Source organism: Podarcis liolepis (assembly GCF_965112155.1).
Source record: "Podarcis liolepis genome assembly, chromosome: 5".
Lineage (NCBI taxonomy): Eukaryota > Metazoa > Chordata > Lepidosauria > Squamata > Lacertidae > Podarcis > Podarcis liolepis.
In genome coordinates this window covers 69,146,272-69,164,855 of record NC_139556.1, presented here as the reverse complement: position 1 = coordinate 69,164,855, position 18,584 = coordinate 69,146,272, and the positions used below count along the sequence as shown (strand labels likewise).

Genomic DNA, 18,584 nt, shown 5'->3' with positions numbered 1-18,584 from the left:
GCTTAATAAATGGCAGAGGAATAATGCAAACCTATTTCTTCCCCCAAATGAGATGACTTCATGGATCCTGCAGAGGACACAACTGCACACCGGCCCATCTGCCCCACTTCCATGCTGATATTCTTCCTTGGCAGGTAGGTCTCCCATTCCGATGTATTGAAGGGCCCATCTGATGTGGTGATCATCCCAAAGTTCAGTTGCTTCTGCAGCTGGCACAACACTTTTTGGGGGCTGGATTTAGCAGCATACTTTGGCCCACTGTACTTCACACGGTATTTGTTCATATGCAAATAATTCTTCCTCACCTTTTGCAGTCTAGCGTTGAGGTTTCTGGACAAACTGTCCTTGTTCCACACTTTGATGGGACTTGGCAATTTCACAGGTTTTATGACTAACTTACTTCTTGCTGGCACTGCAGTGACGGCAACATGAACTTGAGATGTGTTGGTGGGCAAATGGAGCTTGCCTGTGCCATTGACGGCTTCATCCTGGACAGTTTCTTGTCTTAGGCTATTCCACCTCCACAGCCTCAACGGTCCATGATTGGCTTGGTCTTCTGTCTTAAACGAAACATAAAATCCTCTCCGCGATTCCTTCCACAAACAAATGGTCAGAACCAAAATAAATGCCAGGAGGACGTATATCCATTTTCTAACAAAGTTAACATGAACCATAATGTACGCTGCATCAGGTTAGGAAAATCAACTTCAGGTTGGAAGTTGTACCTAAAAAAAAAGCATTAAAAATGCATTTTTAAAATCAGGATGGGGAGAGGAAAGAATTCAAGGTGTGTAATCATTTGAAATCACCAAAATAAACAGCCCGTTATCCAATGTCCCTCTTGTTCCAGATCTTTGGCTAATATTTAAACCATCTTTGGCCTTTAAATTGTGGGGAGTATATTTTTGTTTGTTATTATGGTGTGTATTTTTGTGCTTTTATATTGTAAACTGCCCTGTGATCTTCAGATGAGTGGTAGCATATAAATTTAATTAACAACAACAAAGATGACAACTCAACCTTCCTCCCTCAAAACTTGAAAATTGCTACAAGTCTTGAACAACCACTTAATAAAAGTTTTCTTGTTATACAAATCAAAGCACATGTGTAACTCACATTTCAATACCCTTTTTCCTTCTGCGCTGACATAATAATCAAAACCAGTGTTGTATTATGATGGCCATGGGCCGTAGGTCAGGGCCTTTTTAGCCTGATCTATTGATCCAGCACTTGGTCAAAATGGCCTCAATTTCAGTCACCAGAAAAGAAAAAAAATTAATGTGCAAGGTCAAGCAGTGATATTCTCAACTGTTCTGCAACTTTGCTGCACACCGCATGAATGAAGCTGGCAGATCACCAGTGGCCCACAGACCAGACTGAGAACCTTTGCTTGCAACACAACCTCAGCTAAGAGAAAGATGCTTTTCCAAAAGTGGTTCCCATATGGACGTTGCTACCTTTAAGTGACACTATTAGCACAGCTCTTAATGGAGCCAAACTTCCTTGCTCTTCATACACAGGAAGCAGAGCATCCTCCAGCACACCTGAGACACTAAGCAGAACCTTAGCCAAACCTAAGACCCATCAAGATGAGGGGGATTGGGAACAGTCAGGTCTGTAGCTGGGCCTGGGATCAGCTAGGCTCAGGTGGCTGAAGTCCCCCATCCCAGTGTTAAGTTCCTTCATCCTGGTTTGGCTGAGGCCCGAGTAAGTCCCCCCAAAAGGGTGGGGTAGAGGAAAACCTACCCTTGTTTGAAACTCCTTTTAACTCAGTCACATGACCTAGCAACCCAGTAGAAGTTACACCGGCAAAAAGGAAGGTTTGTAAGTCCAATTCTGTTTTAAGGGCTTGATTTCCCTCTGCCAGGCTTCAGCCAGCTCGGCTAGCAGTAACCTTCTCCTGAAAGGAGTAGGTGAAATTACACCAGCATAATTTACCCTGGCATAAATTACCCTGTCTTCCTATAGTTTGGATTGCTCTGCGCCCCTCCAATGCATCTCCCCCCAATGTGAGATTTCTGCACCCTGTATTCATCTGGAACTTGTACATCTTAAGAGCTACAGCAGGTGCTATTGCTGGAAATGGTGTGATAATTTCTCCTTGCTCGTAGGTGCCAACTCTCTGGGGCCCTGGGTGTCTGAGCACCCACAAAATTCTTCATGAAGGGACAGGGCACCCACAAATTTCAGTGCCAGGGGCATGCATGCTGCATGGCAGCCACGGTCGTGGGGCCAAGCTGGCACTCCTGTCCTCGCTGTAGCCACCATGTCTGCTATGCACTATTTCAGGCTTCCTCAACCTCGGCCCTCCAGATGTTTTTGGCCTACAACTCCCATGATCCCTAGCTAGCAGGACCAGTGGGAATTGTAGTCTCAAAACATCTGGAGGGCCAAGGCTGAGGAAGCCTGCACTATTTTAACATTCTGGCACTCAATGCAAGGACGTTCCACAACAGCTCCAGCAATCTCTTAGAAGGGGTCCTTGTTTTAATAGTTTCAAGCAATACTTTTTATATCTAAGGACCAAACTACAAGTGATGTTAGCACTGTGATTGGCAACTTCATTGTTGGTCTTTAAAAATAAAACACCAAAAAATAAAATGAAATCCCTGTGTCAGGGTGGTGGTGAATGTCATCAAGACCACAGTATGCTTGGAAGGGAACATTATACATATTAAATATGTATTCTGTAGTTGACCTCCTTTGTAATGTTTTATTTTGAAATCTTTAAGATAATATTTTAGTTCTCTGTTATGTTGCTTTGACTGTATACTCTATACAGTGGTACCTCGGGTTACATACGCTTCAGGTTACATAAGCTTCAGGTTACAGACTCCGCTAACCCAGAAATAGTACCTCGGGTTAAGAACTTTGATTCAGGATGAGAACAGAAATCGTGCTCCAGCGGCGCAGCAGCAGGAGGCCCCATTAGCTAAAGTGGTGCTTCAGGTTAAGAACAGTTTCAGTTTAAAAACAGACCTCCGGAACGAATTAAATACTTAACCCGAGGTACCACTGTATTTTACTTTCTTCAGAATGTTTTATTTATGTTTTATTGATTTAATATGCTGTAAACTGCTTTGAGATTTTTCTTAAAAATATAGAGCTGTATAGAAATTAATAAATAAAAATATGCCTTCCTTCTCCAGCCACAATCTCTGGAGGGAGAGATTGTGAGACAATGCAAGAAGCATGAACCCGAGACTGACATCCAAGAAGGAGTGCATGGAAGGGAAAGAGAAATACACAATTGTGCTCATTTCATTTATAAGCTGCATTACTATGCTTAAGGTGGCTAACATCAGAACTAAAATTAAGGGGAAACGAGGAGTGTGAGTGGACAATGAAACACAAAACCAAGTAAGGAAGAACAGGGCACAGAAGCAAGAGAAAAACAATAAAGCCCACAGTACTCTGCACACTGCACAAAAATCAGTCTGTGGTGCTCCAGGGGGTCTCTTGTGAGGCTCTGTCCTACACAAGTCACTCAGTTGGTCCCATAGATCCAGATTTCCCTTAATGAGAGATAGATAGCAGTGGGCCTCTCCCTCTCTATGTTTAACTGTGTATATCAATAAAAGGCACGTGGGGTGAGGCATGCTATCTCTGCAGTTGTGTATATCAATACAGGGCACGTGCAGTCCAGTAGGCTGTTCCTAGAATCCACACAGAGCAGAACAGCTTCATTAACTGAAGAATATTAAACATTATTTACTTATTTATTTTTAAAAAAAGAACTAAAAAACAATAAGTAGTTTTACTACCCCAGCCTGGCGTACGCAACTCTCCTCTTTGATTGCTATCCAAACTCTTACCCCTAGGTGCTCATGTTTTCCCCCCCTCTCTCATCTTTGTTCCCGATACCAGGCTCAGACATGGTTTTTTATTGTGAAAATCTTTTGTCAGTTTCTTTCAAAGGGCACTCAGGGTTATAAAGCAGGATAGAAGTACCCAAAACATACACATAAAATCACCTTCCTTCTCACTCCATCTCAACACCTCCTCCAACTCCCTCAACTGCCACTCTCAACACTCCACAACCTGTCATTCACAGTGACTTCACACAGCACTGTCAATCAACCTGCTGCAGTGCAATTCACGCCCCAAGAAACTTGCATGGGCTTGGGCTGCAGCTGCACAGAGGGAGGGAGTGGAAATGTCTAGCTATAGCAAACGTCTGCTTGGTGATGGGATGTTCCTGGCAGGAATGACTCCTCTTGCTGGCTACGGCAAGCAAGTCCTTCAGAAGCTCTCCAGGGGGAGGAATCATTCCACCTTCCAGACTGGCAGAGTGACGACAACTCCTCAAACCCCAAATCTGACAACGGGGAATGGCAACTCCAAACAAGGAACCAATAATGAAAAAGACAAGAAAATGAAGACAAGTAACAGGGCAAACACCAATAGTCTGGGATATGTAGGTCGCCGGTAGAAGCCCTAAGCCACCAATCTCACTCCAGGTGGAAAACAGACAGTGAAGCAGAAGTGGGAGAGATGCCCTTCATCCCTATAGTGAAATAGAAACTCACAGGAAGCAGAAATTTCCATTTTTGCCAAACAGGGATGGAGGACATTCCTACTAGGGTTATAACAAAGTAGGCTCCTTCAGACCTGTGTGGGCTCCTTCACCTACTGTGACAGAAGCTCTGGAGAACTTTCCTACAAAAGGCTGCATCAGTCGATAAAAATGAGTCTATTTGATAGGGCTAACCAAAGTATGAAGAGAGATGCATGTGGCAGCCGTACAAATATCCACAATCGGAAAACTACTCTTGCGTGCTCAAGAAAGGGGTCACCTGGATGAGCCTGCACAAATCACTGCTGCCTGCTTTGCTCTAACTTTGCCTGTGGCTGCCAAGAGTCTTGGCCATCCAGTCATTCATCCCAAGAGGGAAGTCTGCAATCTCCATTGGGGCAAAGTGGTTTGTGTGTGCAGACCAAGGACAAATAGGCAAAAGCTGGAAGTAGAAACCCTGAGTTCCAGACTGCTGCTATTCCTCTGGCAGCTGGGTTGGCAAAGCCAATATGATTTAAGGCATCACCAAGAGGCAGCTTCTAGCAGTATACCCACATCCTCCAGCTCTTGCTGTGGAGATGCATGCAAGCCTCTACTTCAAATGGGATGCTGGTTGCGTAAGAGACATTGGCATTAATGCGCATGCACCTTATCTGTGGGCAGTTCCTCGTCTGGTGTGGAGTTACCCACAACCACAAGCCTATTAATAGATGAATAGCACGACCATTTTCCCCTTTCCTGTCTCATGAATTATCATATCCTTTTGGTGAGATTGTATAACATAGAGATCTCCTTTCTCTGAACTGCTTTTTCAAATGTTAGTATTCTTGCTTGCCAGATTTGAAAATTTAGAATTTGTATTTACATCAAATATATCAAGGCAGCGTACAGCATATAAAATTCAATAAAACCAGACTGTAAATATCTAGGAAACATAATTTTAAACATCAGTAGACACTGGTTGGTTGCAAGAAAACAAAATCATATTGTGAAGGCCTGTCTAAACAGTTTTCAGAAGATGTCTGAAAGAAGGCAGGGTTGGTTGCTGCTGAACCCCTACAGGCAGTGAGTTCCACAGGGCAGGGACTGATACATTAAAGGGTCAGTCCCTCGTAAATGCAGCTGAATCCCACCTCATCAGAGGATCTCAGATATCAAGGTATCAAATATGAGATCATTTGAGGTAGATAACATCAGTAACCAAAACAGATACAGTCATACCTTGGTTCTGGAACTTTTTTTTTTGAAAATAATTTTTATTAATTTACAACAAAAACACAAACACACAATAATTTCACATCCAATTTTTCACAGAGTATTTCTTTTCTGGACTTCCTTCAGCTTTTCCGGGAATCATCCATAGTCGTTATTTAAATTACGCATTCCTTAAGTTTGTATTGTCATTATTTAAACCTTTCCCTTTCTATTCCCTTTTAACAATACTTCTCAAATTTCACAGTGCTTCTTTAAATCCCTCTAGCGTTATCTGTCCCTCACTTATACTTTTCAGATATTCACCTTGGTTCTGGAACTTAATCCATTCTGGAAGTCCGTTCGACTCCCAAAACCGTTCAGAAACCAAGGTGTGCCTTCCGATTGGCTGCAGAAGCTTCCTGCACTCAAGCAGAAGCGTTCAGCTTCCGAAAAACGTTTGAAAACCAGAACACTTACTTCCAGGTTTTCGGCGTTCGAGGGCTGATTTGTTCGACAACTAAGTCATTTGAGAACCAAGGTATGACTGTATTCACTGTTTGAGTCACTTCCTATGCTTTTCCAGGATGATGACAGCCATTTTTAAAATTACAACTGTTTATAAGAAGCTGTGGAAAAGGTGATTTCATAAACCACCAAGAAAGCCTGAAGGCAAGGTTATGGCAACCTCAGTGAGATCATAGGAAATCTACAACAGGGGCAGACAGTGCTTATACCCTCTTCATTAAAAAAAAGCTGGCAGTACACAGAAATTCTCCTTCAAGGGTGGTTTTTAAACTTTTTGGATACATCAGAAGAAAACATTAGAACTGAAAACATCACATGCATGCAGAAACAAAAAAGAGAAGACAACTCTCCTGGGAACTGCACATACCTCAACTCCACCAGCTCATCTGACATGAAAAGGCACATCATTTAACCAAAAAGAGTCCCATAAATTAGTATTACTTTTGCATAAACTTCCATGGACAAGAGCTTTGCTGGTGTGGCAGTTTTGCTGTATTTTTGGTCTGAATGCAAATATGCTGTCATCCCATTCTTTGCACGGAAATGTACTTAAAACGTTCATTACCAAAAGGGGTAAGCACGCATACAGTATCTATGCATTGATGAAGGCCCATTATGAGCCATCAACTTATGACTATCTAGCTCTTAAAGTAACAACTGGAAATTCTTAGAAACCAGTCGGGGACAAATAGAAGAAGACACCTCCACTCCAGTATGGATTCCCTTTAACACATACATAGCCCAACAAGACAACAAGAAGAATCCACCGACAGGATATGAATCAATCTGGCTAACCTGTCCCAAAAATCCACCCCTTCACACACATAACCAATCTCACTACAGCCAACCAAAGAGAACCAAAGACAGGGGGTGGGCTGGTTAGGGGGACTCCCTGGTCCTGAATGGGGTAACTGTGCCCCTGAAGGAGCAGGTGCACAGCCTGGGAGTCATTTTGGACTCACAACTGTCCATTGAGGCTCAGGTCAATTCTGTGTCCAGGGCAGCTGTTTACCAGTTCCATCTGGTATGCAGGTTGAGACCCTACCTGCCCGCAGACTGTCTCACCAGAGTGATGTATACTCTAGTCATCTCCCACTTAGACTACTGCAATGTGCTCTACGTGGGGCTACATTTGAAGGTGACTTGGAAACTGCAATTAATCCAGAATGCGGCAGCCACACTGGTAACTAGGAGCGACCGCCGGGACCATATACTGTAACACAGGTCCTGAGAGACCTGCATTGGCTCCCAGTTTGTTTCTGAGTACAATTCAAAGTGTTGGTGCTGACCTTTAAAGCCCTAAACGGCCTCGGCCCAGTATACCTGAAGCAGCCTCTCCACCCCCATCATTCTGCCCAGACACTGAGGTCCAGTGCCGAGGGCCTTCGGACGGTTCCCTCATTGCGAGAATTGAGATTACAGGGAACCAGGCAGAGGGCCTTCTCGGTAGTGATGCCTGCCTCGGTAGTGATGCCTTCCCACCAGATGTCAAGGAAATAAGCAACTATCTGACTTTTAGAAGACATTTGAAGGCAGCCCTGTTTAGGGAAGCTTTTAATATTTGATGAATTATTGTATTGTAATGTTTTGCTGGAAGCTGCCCAGAGTGGCTGGGGAAACCCAGCCAGATGGGCAGGGTATAATTAATTAATTAATTACCAACCACACCCTAGGCTACCCGAACCTCCCAAATAGTAAGAGAAACCCATACAAGTGATGCTGACACAAAACCACACACATATACTAAGTAAAAGAATAGAAACATTACTACCCCTCTCCCTATTTTCTCCTCAACCTAATACTGCATGCAACACTGTTGCCTCACAACAAATGAAACTGATTTGTAAAAAACACAACTTGAAAAAAGACAATGCACGTATTTTTGTAAACTAAGACATTTTTAATAATAATAATAAAAAAACCAGTCAGGCCTTCAATTCCATATGGCACAAAACCATTTTTTAAATTTTTTTGCGATCATTGTTTAGCTCAAAACTGCAGTGCGTCTGTCTATCCGGATAAGCCGCCATAAAGATCCTTATATTTCCTAGCCAAAGACTAGTGAAAGGCTATGCAAGCTTACCGAAAAAGAGCTATGAAGGTATGAGACATTAAAAAAAGCATTCAAATAGTTAATTTTCAATGTCGTATCTGCACTTTATGTAGAGGGGAAGCCTCATAAGGAATGTAATAGAACATGGTGCGAACAGTTCTTTTGCTCTCAAATGCAGAAGATTTTATTCAATGTAAAATTGGCTAAAATCCAAAAGAGTCATCTCATAATTTAACGTTGCAGTTTCTCTCTACGACTGGCATCAGCAGATGTCTGACTTGTAACTTTAATGCTGTTTCTCCTCTGTTTTCCACTAAGCATATGACAGCACATTTAAAGTTATTATCATAATCACGGAGCTGTGGGAGAAAATAAGATCTGAAACATGACAGTCCAGATTATTTGTGCATTTCGGCTACAAAAATTTAAAATAGAATACTTGATCAACCAAAAGCCCTAGATAACCAGATTAAGTCCCCTGTTTCAGGCAGTCCTTTGACAGTGTAACTCTGGTAAGGACAGTGCAATTCCATACATGTGTGCTCAGAAGTAATTCCCACTGACTTTAATGGAATTTACTGCCATATAAGTGGGTATAGGAGTCCAGGCTAACATTCTATTAACTTGCTTTTTAAAAATATGACAGCAGGGATGGGAAATTGGTGCCTCTCCAGCATTTGAAAAGCCACAAGTTTCCCACCCCTATCTAGGGCATTCTACATTTTGTCTGTGTGATATAAGCATGCTAATCATTAACAGAAATAATTTGCAGGATGAAAATTTGCAAGTCAGTCTCTAGGCTAGCCAACCATGGTCACATGCAAGACTGGTCACCCGTCTCCTTCCTGCTCAGAAGCCACACAAATTCTTATTATACAAAATGTACTGGGAGAGATCGCAGAAGAATTGATGCTTTTGAATTATGGTGCTGGAGGAGACTCTTGAGAGTCCCATGGACTGCAAGGAGATCAAACCTTTCCATTCTTAAGGAAATCAGCCCTGAGTGCTCACTGGAAGGACAGATCGTGAAGCTGAGGCTCCAGTACTTTGGCCACCTCATGAGAAGAGAAGACTCCCTGGAAAAGACCCTGATGTTGGGAAAGATGGAGGGCACAAGGAGAAGGGGACAACAGAGGATGAGATGGTTGGATGGTGTTCTTGAAGCTACCAGCATGAGTTTGATCAAACTGCGGGAGGCAGTGGAGGACAGAAGTGCCTGGCGTGCTCTGGTCCATGGGGTCATGAAGAGTCGGACACGACTAAACGACTAAACAGCAACAACTGGGAGAGAACTTCCTGACAAAACTGATACAGTGGTACCTCGGGTTACATACGCTTCAGGTTATATACGCTTCAGGTTACAGACTCCGCTAACCCAGAAATAGTGCCTCAGGTTAAGAACTTTGCTTCAGGATAAGAACAGAAATTGAGCTCTGGTGGCGCGGCAGCAGCAGGAGGCCCCATTAGCTAAAGTGGTGCTTCAGGTTAAGAACAGTTTCAGGTTAAGAACGGACCTCCGGAACGAATTAAGTACTTAACCCGAAGTACCACTGTACGTGCAAAATAGAGTTTGCTTTCCTGAAGAAACAAAAAGCAAACTAACCAGACACCATTTAAAAACTGTTTATAATGTTTGCAAAAATGTAATGTTTGCAACAATGTAAGGATCCTGTATGCAAAGCAGATGCCAGAATGAGTGAAACTAAACAAAACTGGGGGGTGACACCTTCCAAACTAAACATTTTGCTTTAATGTCAAGCACAGGTGTGAGGTACTTCTGAACAATAATATTTCTGTATGCACAGAATTTATTCTCTGCTTTTCTACATTAATATATAGTCAAAGCACCTTATAAGTTTTGCTTAAACATTAAAAGAAACAGCAAACCACCAGAAATGATGGCCTAAAGCAGTACTAAAAGCAGGCATGAGGTAAAATCATTTTGGCTACGCCCACTGAAACAGCACTGCTTTTAGTTGGCAATGCTTCCATATCCATTCTCTCTCTCTCTTTTGCATACACTCTCATCCCTTAGATTGTATAACATCCTTGGTACCAAACCACCATGATATAAACCCCCCAAATAAAAAGACATTCGGACTACAGCTATGAACAAATTACTGATGTTGGTGAAAAACCACCAACACAGAGACGAACAAGAAAGATGCTCAAAAGCAACCTGATAATAGCATGAGCCTAGCACCCTGCATTCAATAAAACAAATGGGTTCAGGATTTAACACTCTATCCTACAGCCTTACAGTTGTGAAAGCGTGATTACTAGGGACAATCCGTCTAATCAAGCCAATGAAATCTTATTTCAGCTACTGCGTCCCTAAATTTCATTTGCTAATCTGACGCCAGATTGGTTACCTGATGTCGATGAAAACTGAAGTTGCGACAGACACGGCAGGGTGTTAGAAGATTTCAGGGCTGCTCATAATGCTCTTGCTGTCCTAGAAACCCAGCCACTCAAAGCAGTGAGATCTCTAACGAAGGCTGAAGGCCACCTGTGAAATGAAAAACAGTTTATTAGAGAAAAAATACTAACAGCACAGGAGTCGTCATGCTTTTAGTATACAGAGATGAAACTGAAAGACACAGACTTCTGATGCCTGAGCCAAGCCTTTTAAGCATGAAGGAAAGCATGCTAACAGCCTTCCGAGAGGCCTGAGAGAAACAAATGCAAACAACTGCCGGTCGCCGCTACGTAAAGTAGCTTATCCTGAAACAAATCAATGGAACCAATTTCATTCAAATCAAATCACTAAAAGCTCCCTTCCAACTATACATTCAAATGCCCTTCCAAGAACATTAGACTACTTCTCATGTGGAGAAACTGTGTGGAGCCTCATCTGTCGTTTTGTCTTCCAACTTCTCAACGAAACCAGAAACCTCCCGCTGCTCATCTCCTGCAGGTATAAAGAGCCACGCCCAACCTATATTCTATTTTGATGTACTGCATTTTGGAATTGAGACAACTCAGAAAAGAAGAACAAGCCTAATCTGGCATCCGGAGCCACTTTTCAGGTTGTTGAGACACAGCTGAAGGGAATCGGAACACCAGAACTTGACAGTGTGAAGTCATAAGAAGGAAGGAACTACATTTCCTCAATGGCAGCAAAGCTGGGGGGAGTAAGATATACTTTTTATTGATATCTTTAGCCCTTAACCACTGGGGAACAGAATCCCCACAAAATCACCTTATCCTACACATGCTCATTCAACTGCTTTGACCAGCAGAACTGGCACCACGCTGGGTGCCACATAATGCCCATTTCACATTTGTAAGAATTTGGTCGGTTAGTGCACTTTGGAACTCACTGCCTATTGAGATCAAGCAGGCATCTGCTCACTATGCCCTTTTTGGTGCCAAAAACATTCCTGTTTAGACAAGCCTACCCAGGTGCTTAGTGAGTTGAGGTAATTTTAACTTTGGGTGTTTGAAGTAGGGCTGTACATTTTTCTTGATTTTACTATTTGATCTTCTATAAACTACATTTGGGTTTTTTAAACAATCAAACAGTGTGTAATAATGAATAAATGGATTGGCAGGTGAAGGTGGTTTGAGGGGCATCCTATCTGGGCATTCATTAAATAGGGAAAATATCACATTTGGGGATGCTCTTGCAGGGACAAGTGAGTTGACTCTGATGCCTCCTTGGTGTCCGTTTTTGCTTTAGCGTTCCAAAATATATAGGGATCCGATATGGACCTGTAGACTCTTGGAAGGCAACAGAAGGAAGAATGGGGCTAGCACTCTCACCCAACCCAGGTGTGATGAGGTACCTATTTAAATAAGACCTGAATGGGCCTAGAGCAGGGTTTTTCAGGCTGAGAGTCACATTTCCACCTGGGTGATCTTCCAAGGGTCTACATCCCAGTGGTAGAAGAAGAAGAAGAGTTTGGATTTGATATCCCACTTTATCACTACCCAAAGGAGTCTCAAAGCAGCTCACAATCTCCTTTCCCTTCCTCCCCCACAACAAACACCCTGTGAGGTGAGTGGGGCTGAGAGACTTCAGAGAAGTGTGACTGGCCCAAGGTCACCCAGCAGCTGCATGTGGAGGAGCAGGGAAGCAAACCCGGTTCCCCAGATTACGAGTCCACCGCTCTTAACCACTACACCACACTGGCTCTCACCACTGGTAGGCAGGACCAGAGGCAAAAATATGCAAAGCAACAAGTGTACATTTTACCTTTGTACAATAGACTAGTTTCTACACACACTCACAAAGAATCATAGAATTGTGTTGGAAAGGGACCCCAGGGTCATCTAGTCCAACCCCCTGCAAGGCAGGAATCTCAGCTGAAGCATCCGTGACAGGTGGCCACCCAACCTCTGCTTAAAAACCTTCCCAACCTCCCAAAGGAGACCGTTCCACGGTTAACAGCTCTTACTTACATATCCCTCTCTAAGTTTCTAGCCAGGAAAAGGAAAACACACTCAAGAAGGGTATGAAGCGTGGCTCGTGAGGAGCGAGTCTCAATGGTCATTTGCCCCTGATGTCTGATGCTTCCTTACTACAAAACTTGATTCTTCCGCACATTCTTCTAAGACCAGTGCTTTTTGCATGTGTCATGGCTGTATCAATGCATGCTGAACTAAGTACAGTCATACCTCGGGTTAAAGACGCTTTGGGTTAAATCTTTTCAGGTTGCATCCCACGGTGGCCCAGAAGTACTGGAAAGGGTTACTTCCAGGTTTTGCCGCTTGCGCAGACACTCAAAATGACATCACACGAATGCACAGAAGCGGTGAACCGCAGCCGCCGCACACGCAGACGTGGGTTGTGTTCTGCTCAGGCTGCGAACGGGGCTCCAGAACGGATCCCGTTTGCAACCAGAGGTACCATTGTAAGAGGCTTGGATAGCAGTTAGGGAAAGGAATTGGAAATGCAGAGGGAGGAACAAGTTAAGGGACAGCTACCAGGAAGTGATTCAGCACAGAAAGGAGAGAGAAAGAGAGAGAGGGCATGTGCATGAGAGCTGGAGAGAGTTAGGAATTAAAGAAAGCAGGTTTAAATAATGTCTTTGTTTTATACTACTCCTGCCGGATCCTTAGTGATCATTAACAACACTTGAAACAATGGTACTCACGACCACATTTTTTCTTTTGCTGCCATTTTGTATTGGCACTCAGCGCTTTTACCTTATATTTTACACAAAACCCCCTCCACTGCATAAGACTATAACCGTGTGCATATTTAGCTGGAAGTAAGTGCCATTGAGCTCCATGATGCTTAAAAGGTAAAGGACCCCTGACAGTTAAGTCCAGTCACAAACAACTCTGGGGTTGCGGCGCTCATCTTGCTTTACTAGCCAAGGGAGCTGATGTTTGTCCGTAGACAGCTTTTCCGGATCATGTGGCCAGTATGACTAAGCTGCTTCTGGCAAAACCAAAACAGCGCACGAAAGCACCATTTACCTTCCCGCCACAGCGGTACCTATTTATCTACTTGCACTTGACGTGCTTTCGAACTGCTAGATTAGCAGAAGCTGGGACTGAGCAACGGGAGCTCACCCCGTCACGGGGATTCGAACCGCCGACCTTCTGATTGGCAAGCCCTAGGCTCAGTGGTTTAGACCACAGCGCCACCCGCGTCCCTTCCATGATGCTTATTTCTGAGTAAATATGCCTAGATTCTACCTGTAAAGCACAATGAGCATATTCTTAATGAAGAATATTTCCCATTCTATGTATTTCCTAAACTAAAAAGCCACAAACATTGTGATCTTTCATTGCAAGAGAGTTTCTCCAGCTCTTTGGCCCGTTTGCCCCCTTTCTACTGCTTTTTCAGCTCAACAGTATCCTTCTTTGAGGGGCAGTAACCTTAATGTAACCAACATTCCAGTCTAGGAAACAGCATTCTTCCCATCAGTCCACTATTTCCACAGATGTTTCCCCAAACCTGCTCAAGCTCACCGATCGTCTTCCTTCCATTCCTATTCAGCTGTCATTTTGCACTGGGCTGTAATTAATAGTAGGTTCGTAATTTGCTTCTAAGTGTAACATTTTGGAATGCTCAAGTGTCTCCGACGCAGATTCTCTGCAATTAAAATAACCTTTACAGATCTCATCAGTGCTCCGAGATAATCTCACTCACTTCTGGCAGGGGATGCAATTAAAAATAATAATTGAACAATCGCTCCAAGTCATGGATTTCATTTAAGATCTTCATGTATAATCCCCACCCTTTTTACTTGAAGAAAGAAAGGTAGATTGTAAGGAGAAAGAGTTTCCCTTACAAACCTGAAAGATAATAGTTACAGAACTTATTGTTACAGGAATGAAATTATTTAAGCAGATCTTCCTTTTAAGTTCTATTAGCCCTTCCTCCTAGGTCTCCTATCTATCTATCTATCTATCTATCTATCTATCTATCTATCTATCTATCTATCTATCTATCTATTTCTTATAGGACAAGGCTGCGATCCTGAGCCAGAAAGCTCTGTAGGAAGAGAAATATTATGTAACCACACAATATTTTGGGGCAATCTCACCTGAAGAAGACTTCCCTTGAGCCATAGGTATATGGAAATTACCACGAGGTCACTAACAATCCCTTCTTGGCCAACATATGCAAGGGATAGCCCTTGGCAGCATGTTCTGTACCTATGGGCATAGCTGTCAACTTTCAGATTCGAAAATAAGGGATCAGCAGCCTCACCTGTCCCGGGGACAGTCTACGGGATATCTAACAATCCGGGATAGCAGCGGGAAATGGCACTGGAATAAAGGAATTTCCCGCAAAAAAAGGGAAGGTTGAAAGCTATGCCTATGGGTCTGATGTTATCTGACTTCACTGCAAAGTGCTGAAAAGGCTGTGATTCATAGGTATGGAATGATACTTAATAATGTGGTTAAATAATTTAGATTTCATAAGCATCTTTGGGATTATAATCTTCAGGAAGTGGAGGAAAAAATAGCAATACATGTGTAACGTACTAGACTGGAAGAAACTCCTGCCTGAAACTTTATAGAGAGCTGCTGCCAGTCCGTGTCAACAGTATTGGCATATATGGACCAATGGTCTAAATCAGCTTAAGGAAGCTTCCTATGCTACTCGGAAGGTATATTCAGATCTTTGCAGGAATAATAATAATAATAATAATAATAATAATAATAATAATAATAAATGTTATTTATATCCCGCCCTCCCCGGCCAGGACGGCTAACATCTGAATATATAATACATTAAGACATAAAATTCAACAGAAATACAGGAAGAGTGCAGCATACTACCCACCAAGTCAAACTGGCACTGCAGTGTCAGAACAGGCTTGCTACTGGAAATTGGGAATCTGCCACACAGTCAAAATCATTTTTTGGACTTGTTTTCCTTTATCCTCAGGTCTCACAGAAGACATCACTAAAAAAGCAACTGGCCTGCTCCAGCAGTTCTGTTCGTTTTACCTAAAACTACTGCCAAACTTCTATTGCTGATATTATTGCTCACTGCCACATCTTGAAGAATTACATTCTATTATCCTGGACCCCAAAAGTAACTGGGCTATTGTCATGAATCTTACTATGTATATATACCTCAGAAATAAATCACACTGGTACAGGTAATGAAGGCCCCATCGCAGAGCTACAATTCCCAAAGTGGTTTAACAGGCAATCCTTCTTCTTGGGGAACTCTGTAATGATAGCTGTGTGAAGGGAATAGGGGCGAGGTGGTTCCTCCTGACTCTCAGCACCCTTTACAGTTCCCAAGATTATTTGAGGGAAGCCAAGACTGTTTAAAGGGACACGGGTGGCACTGTGGTCTAAACCACTGAGCCTAGGACTTGCCGATCAGATGGTCGGTGGTTCGAATCCCCGCGACGGGGTGAGCTCCCGTTGCTTGGTCCCAGCTCCTGCCAACCTAGCAGTTCGAAAGCACGTCAAAAGTGCAAGTAGATAAATAGGTACTGCTCCAGCGGGAAGGTAAACGGCGTTTCCGTGCGCTGCTCTGGTTTCGCCAGAAGCGGCTTAGTCATGCTGGCCACATGATCCAAAAGCTGTAAGCTGGCTCCCTCGGCCAATAAAGCGAGATGAGCGCTGCAACTCCAGAGTCAGACACGACTGGACCTAATGGTCAGGGGTCCCTTTACCTAAGACTGTTTAAAGGGATATGGTATATACAGTGCAGCCCTGTGTTTCCAAAATTACAGACTGCAAAAACTTCTAGCCCTATTCTAAATTTATATTTTTCATCTTCCTCTTTTTTTTAGTCCCAGCTCTCACTAGGTAGCATCAGCTCAATAACAATCAACTACCTTTCTGCCATTTTACAACTGGGGAACTGAGGCTAAAGGAATAGTTGCTTGGTGGGGCTTTTTCTGAATTCAACTTGCATGGAAACAAACAGCTGCAGAGCAGCTCAATTTAAGTGTTTCGAATAACTATATATATAAACGGCGTTTCCGTGTGCTGCGCTGGTGCTGGCTTGCCAGAGCAGCTTCGTCACACTGGCCACGTGACCCGGAAGTGTCTCCGGACAGCGCTGGCCCCCGGCCTCTTAAGTGAGTTGGGCGCACAACCCTAGAGTCAGACACGACTGGCCCGTACGGGCAGGGGTACCTTTACCTTTAATAACTATATATAACTAAATGTGAACCGAGAAGAGGAAAAAAGTTGGGTTTCTTAGTTTGTGTCTCTAAATTTAAATTGCAGGCTTGTTCTGTGATTCATCTGGCTGATGGTGGTGGTTTATCTATTTTACTCTTAGGAGGAGAAAACGCTCTGTGAGCTTTGCATAAAACTCAGAAAAGGGATGGGTGGGGATAGAACAGGTGCCATCCGAGAGGTGACAAAATGTCACAGCTGAAAGGCAGCTGCTCAGCAGAACAGAAGCAACAAGAAACCTCTCAAGTGAAAAGCAAAGAAGCGGCAACCAGCCTAAGCAAATGATAAGAAAATCCGCATGGGCCCTGTAGAATCAGCGTCATCAATCTCGCTGTTTTCAAATGTCTGCAATCCAACTCTGCAGGAAGCTGCCTTAAACTGAGATAGACCACTGAGCCATCTAGATCAGTATGGTCTACAGCGGCAGTTCCCAGGTTTTGTTTCGATATGGGGACTCACAAGTTCATATTCACTTGCTAGGGTGGCCCACCATATTTTTTTTTTGCAACATGACTTTTGGGCTGTCATTCCCAGCTCACACGCAGTTCTGCCCTTCCTTCTTGCTGATAACCCACTCCAAGGACCTCTCCGCCACCTACGTCATTCAAAGTTGAGACCCTAAACCTTGTCTCTGCCTCCACCCACTAACACCCAGGAAAGAAGGGGCCCCACTTCCCTTTGCCTGGCAGTCTTAGCATAGAATTGTAGAGTTGGAAGGGACCCCAGGGGTCATCTAGTCCAACCCCCTGCAACGCAGGATCAGCCCATCACTGGCCTGTGTCCCCTGCTAATGGCCCATCCAGCTAGCTCTGCATCACATTAGCTCCCCCGGAGTTCTACCACATTAAAAGGTAAAGGGACCCCTGACCATTAGGTCCAGTCGTGGCCGACTCTGGGGTTGGGGCACTCATCTTGCTTTATTGGCCGAGGGAGCCGGCGTACAGCTTCCGGGTCATGTGGCCAGCATGACTAAGCCGCTTCTGGTGAACCAGAGCAGCGCATGGAAATGCCGTTTACCTTCCCGCTGGAGTGGTCCCTATTTATCTACTTGCACTTTTGATGTGCTTTCAAACTGCTAGGTTGGCAGGAGCAGGGACCAAACAATGGGAGCTCACCCCATTGCGGGGTTTCGAACTGCCAACCTTCTGATCGGCAAGTCCTAGGCTCTGTGGTTTAACCCACAATGCCACCCGCGTCCCCTTCTACCACATTAGGAAAGGGAAATTCCTGTGTATATTGTAGACATGTTCATCATTCAAATGCAAAATGCATTTCTGCAACTAGAGGTTGCTGCCATTTGCATGAGAGGAGTGCACAGAGTCCCTTTTCCTGTGAATTGTTCCATATATTTTTCTGGTGAATTCTGATCTAGTATGGAGATACTAGAAGCAAATGTCCTGTGTCTGGTTTCCTTTTCCTTGCACAGACTATTCACACTTATCTGAAAGCCATTTCCACTGAACTCACCTGGGCTTGCAATGTATAGGATTATACAGAGGCATTTATAGTTTTTCAGGCAGCACTCCTATGCGCACTTAGCTGGAGGGGCGGGGCAGGGAAGCACCACTAAACAGTCAGCCTTACATGCATATGATTGCTATGTATAAACATTGCATTAGCACATGAATTGTGCTAAGTTATGACACATTTTATGTTGTTAAAGCATAAAGTTTAGGTTTGATA

The 18,584-nt window shown here is 43.7% G+C and overlaps 1 protein-coding gene across 10 annotated transcripts in view; it reads right to left on the bottom strand.

The window, feature by feature from the left end:
* ST6GAL1 (ST6 beta-galactoside alpha-2,6-sialyltransferase 1) overlaps positions 1-18,584 on the bottom strand; it is a 108,016-nt gene that overhangs the window by 17,894 nt on the left and 71,538 nt on the right. For 8 of the 10 annotated variants that reach the window (XM_083506518.1, XM_083506517.1, XM_083506511.1 and 5 more), the window contains exons 2-3: positions 10,661-10,797; positions 32-725 (exon numbers count right to left, since the gene is read on the bottom strand). In XM_083506518.1, coding sequence (XP_083362644.1) covers positions 32-674 — 643 coding nt within the window. In that variant the 5' untranslated portion in view covers positions 675-725; positions 10,661-10,797. Of the gene's footprint in view, positions 1-31; positions 726-3,962; positions 4,039-10,660; positions 10,798-11,110; positions 11,345-18,584 lie in introns of those variants that run through there. The other 2 variants (XM_083506513.1, XM_083506510.1) reach the window with 2 other exon arrangements.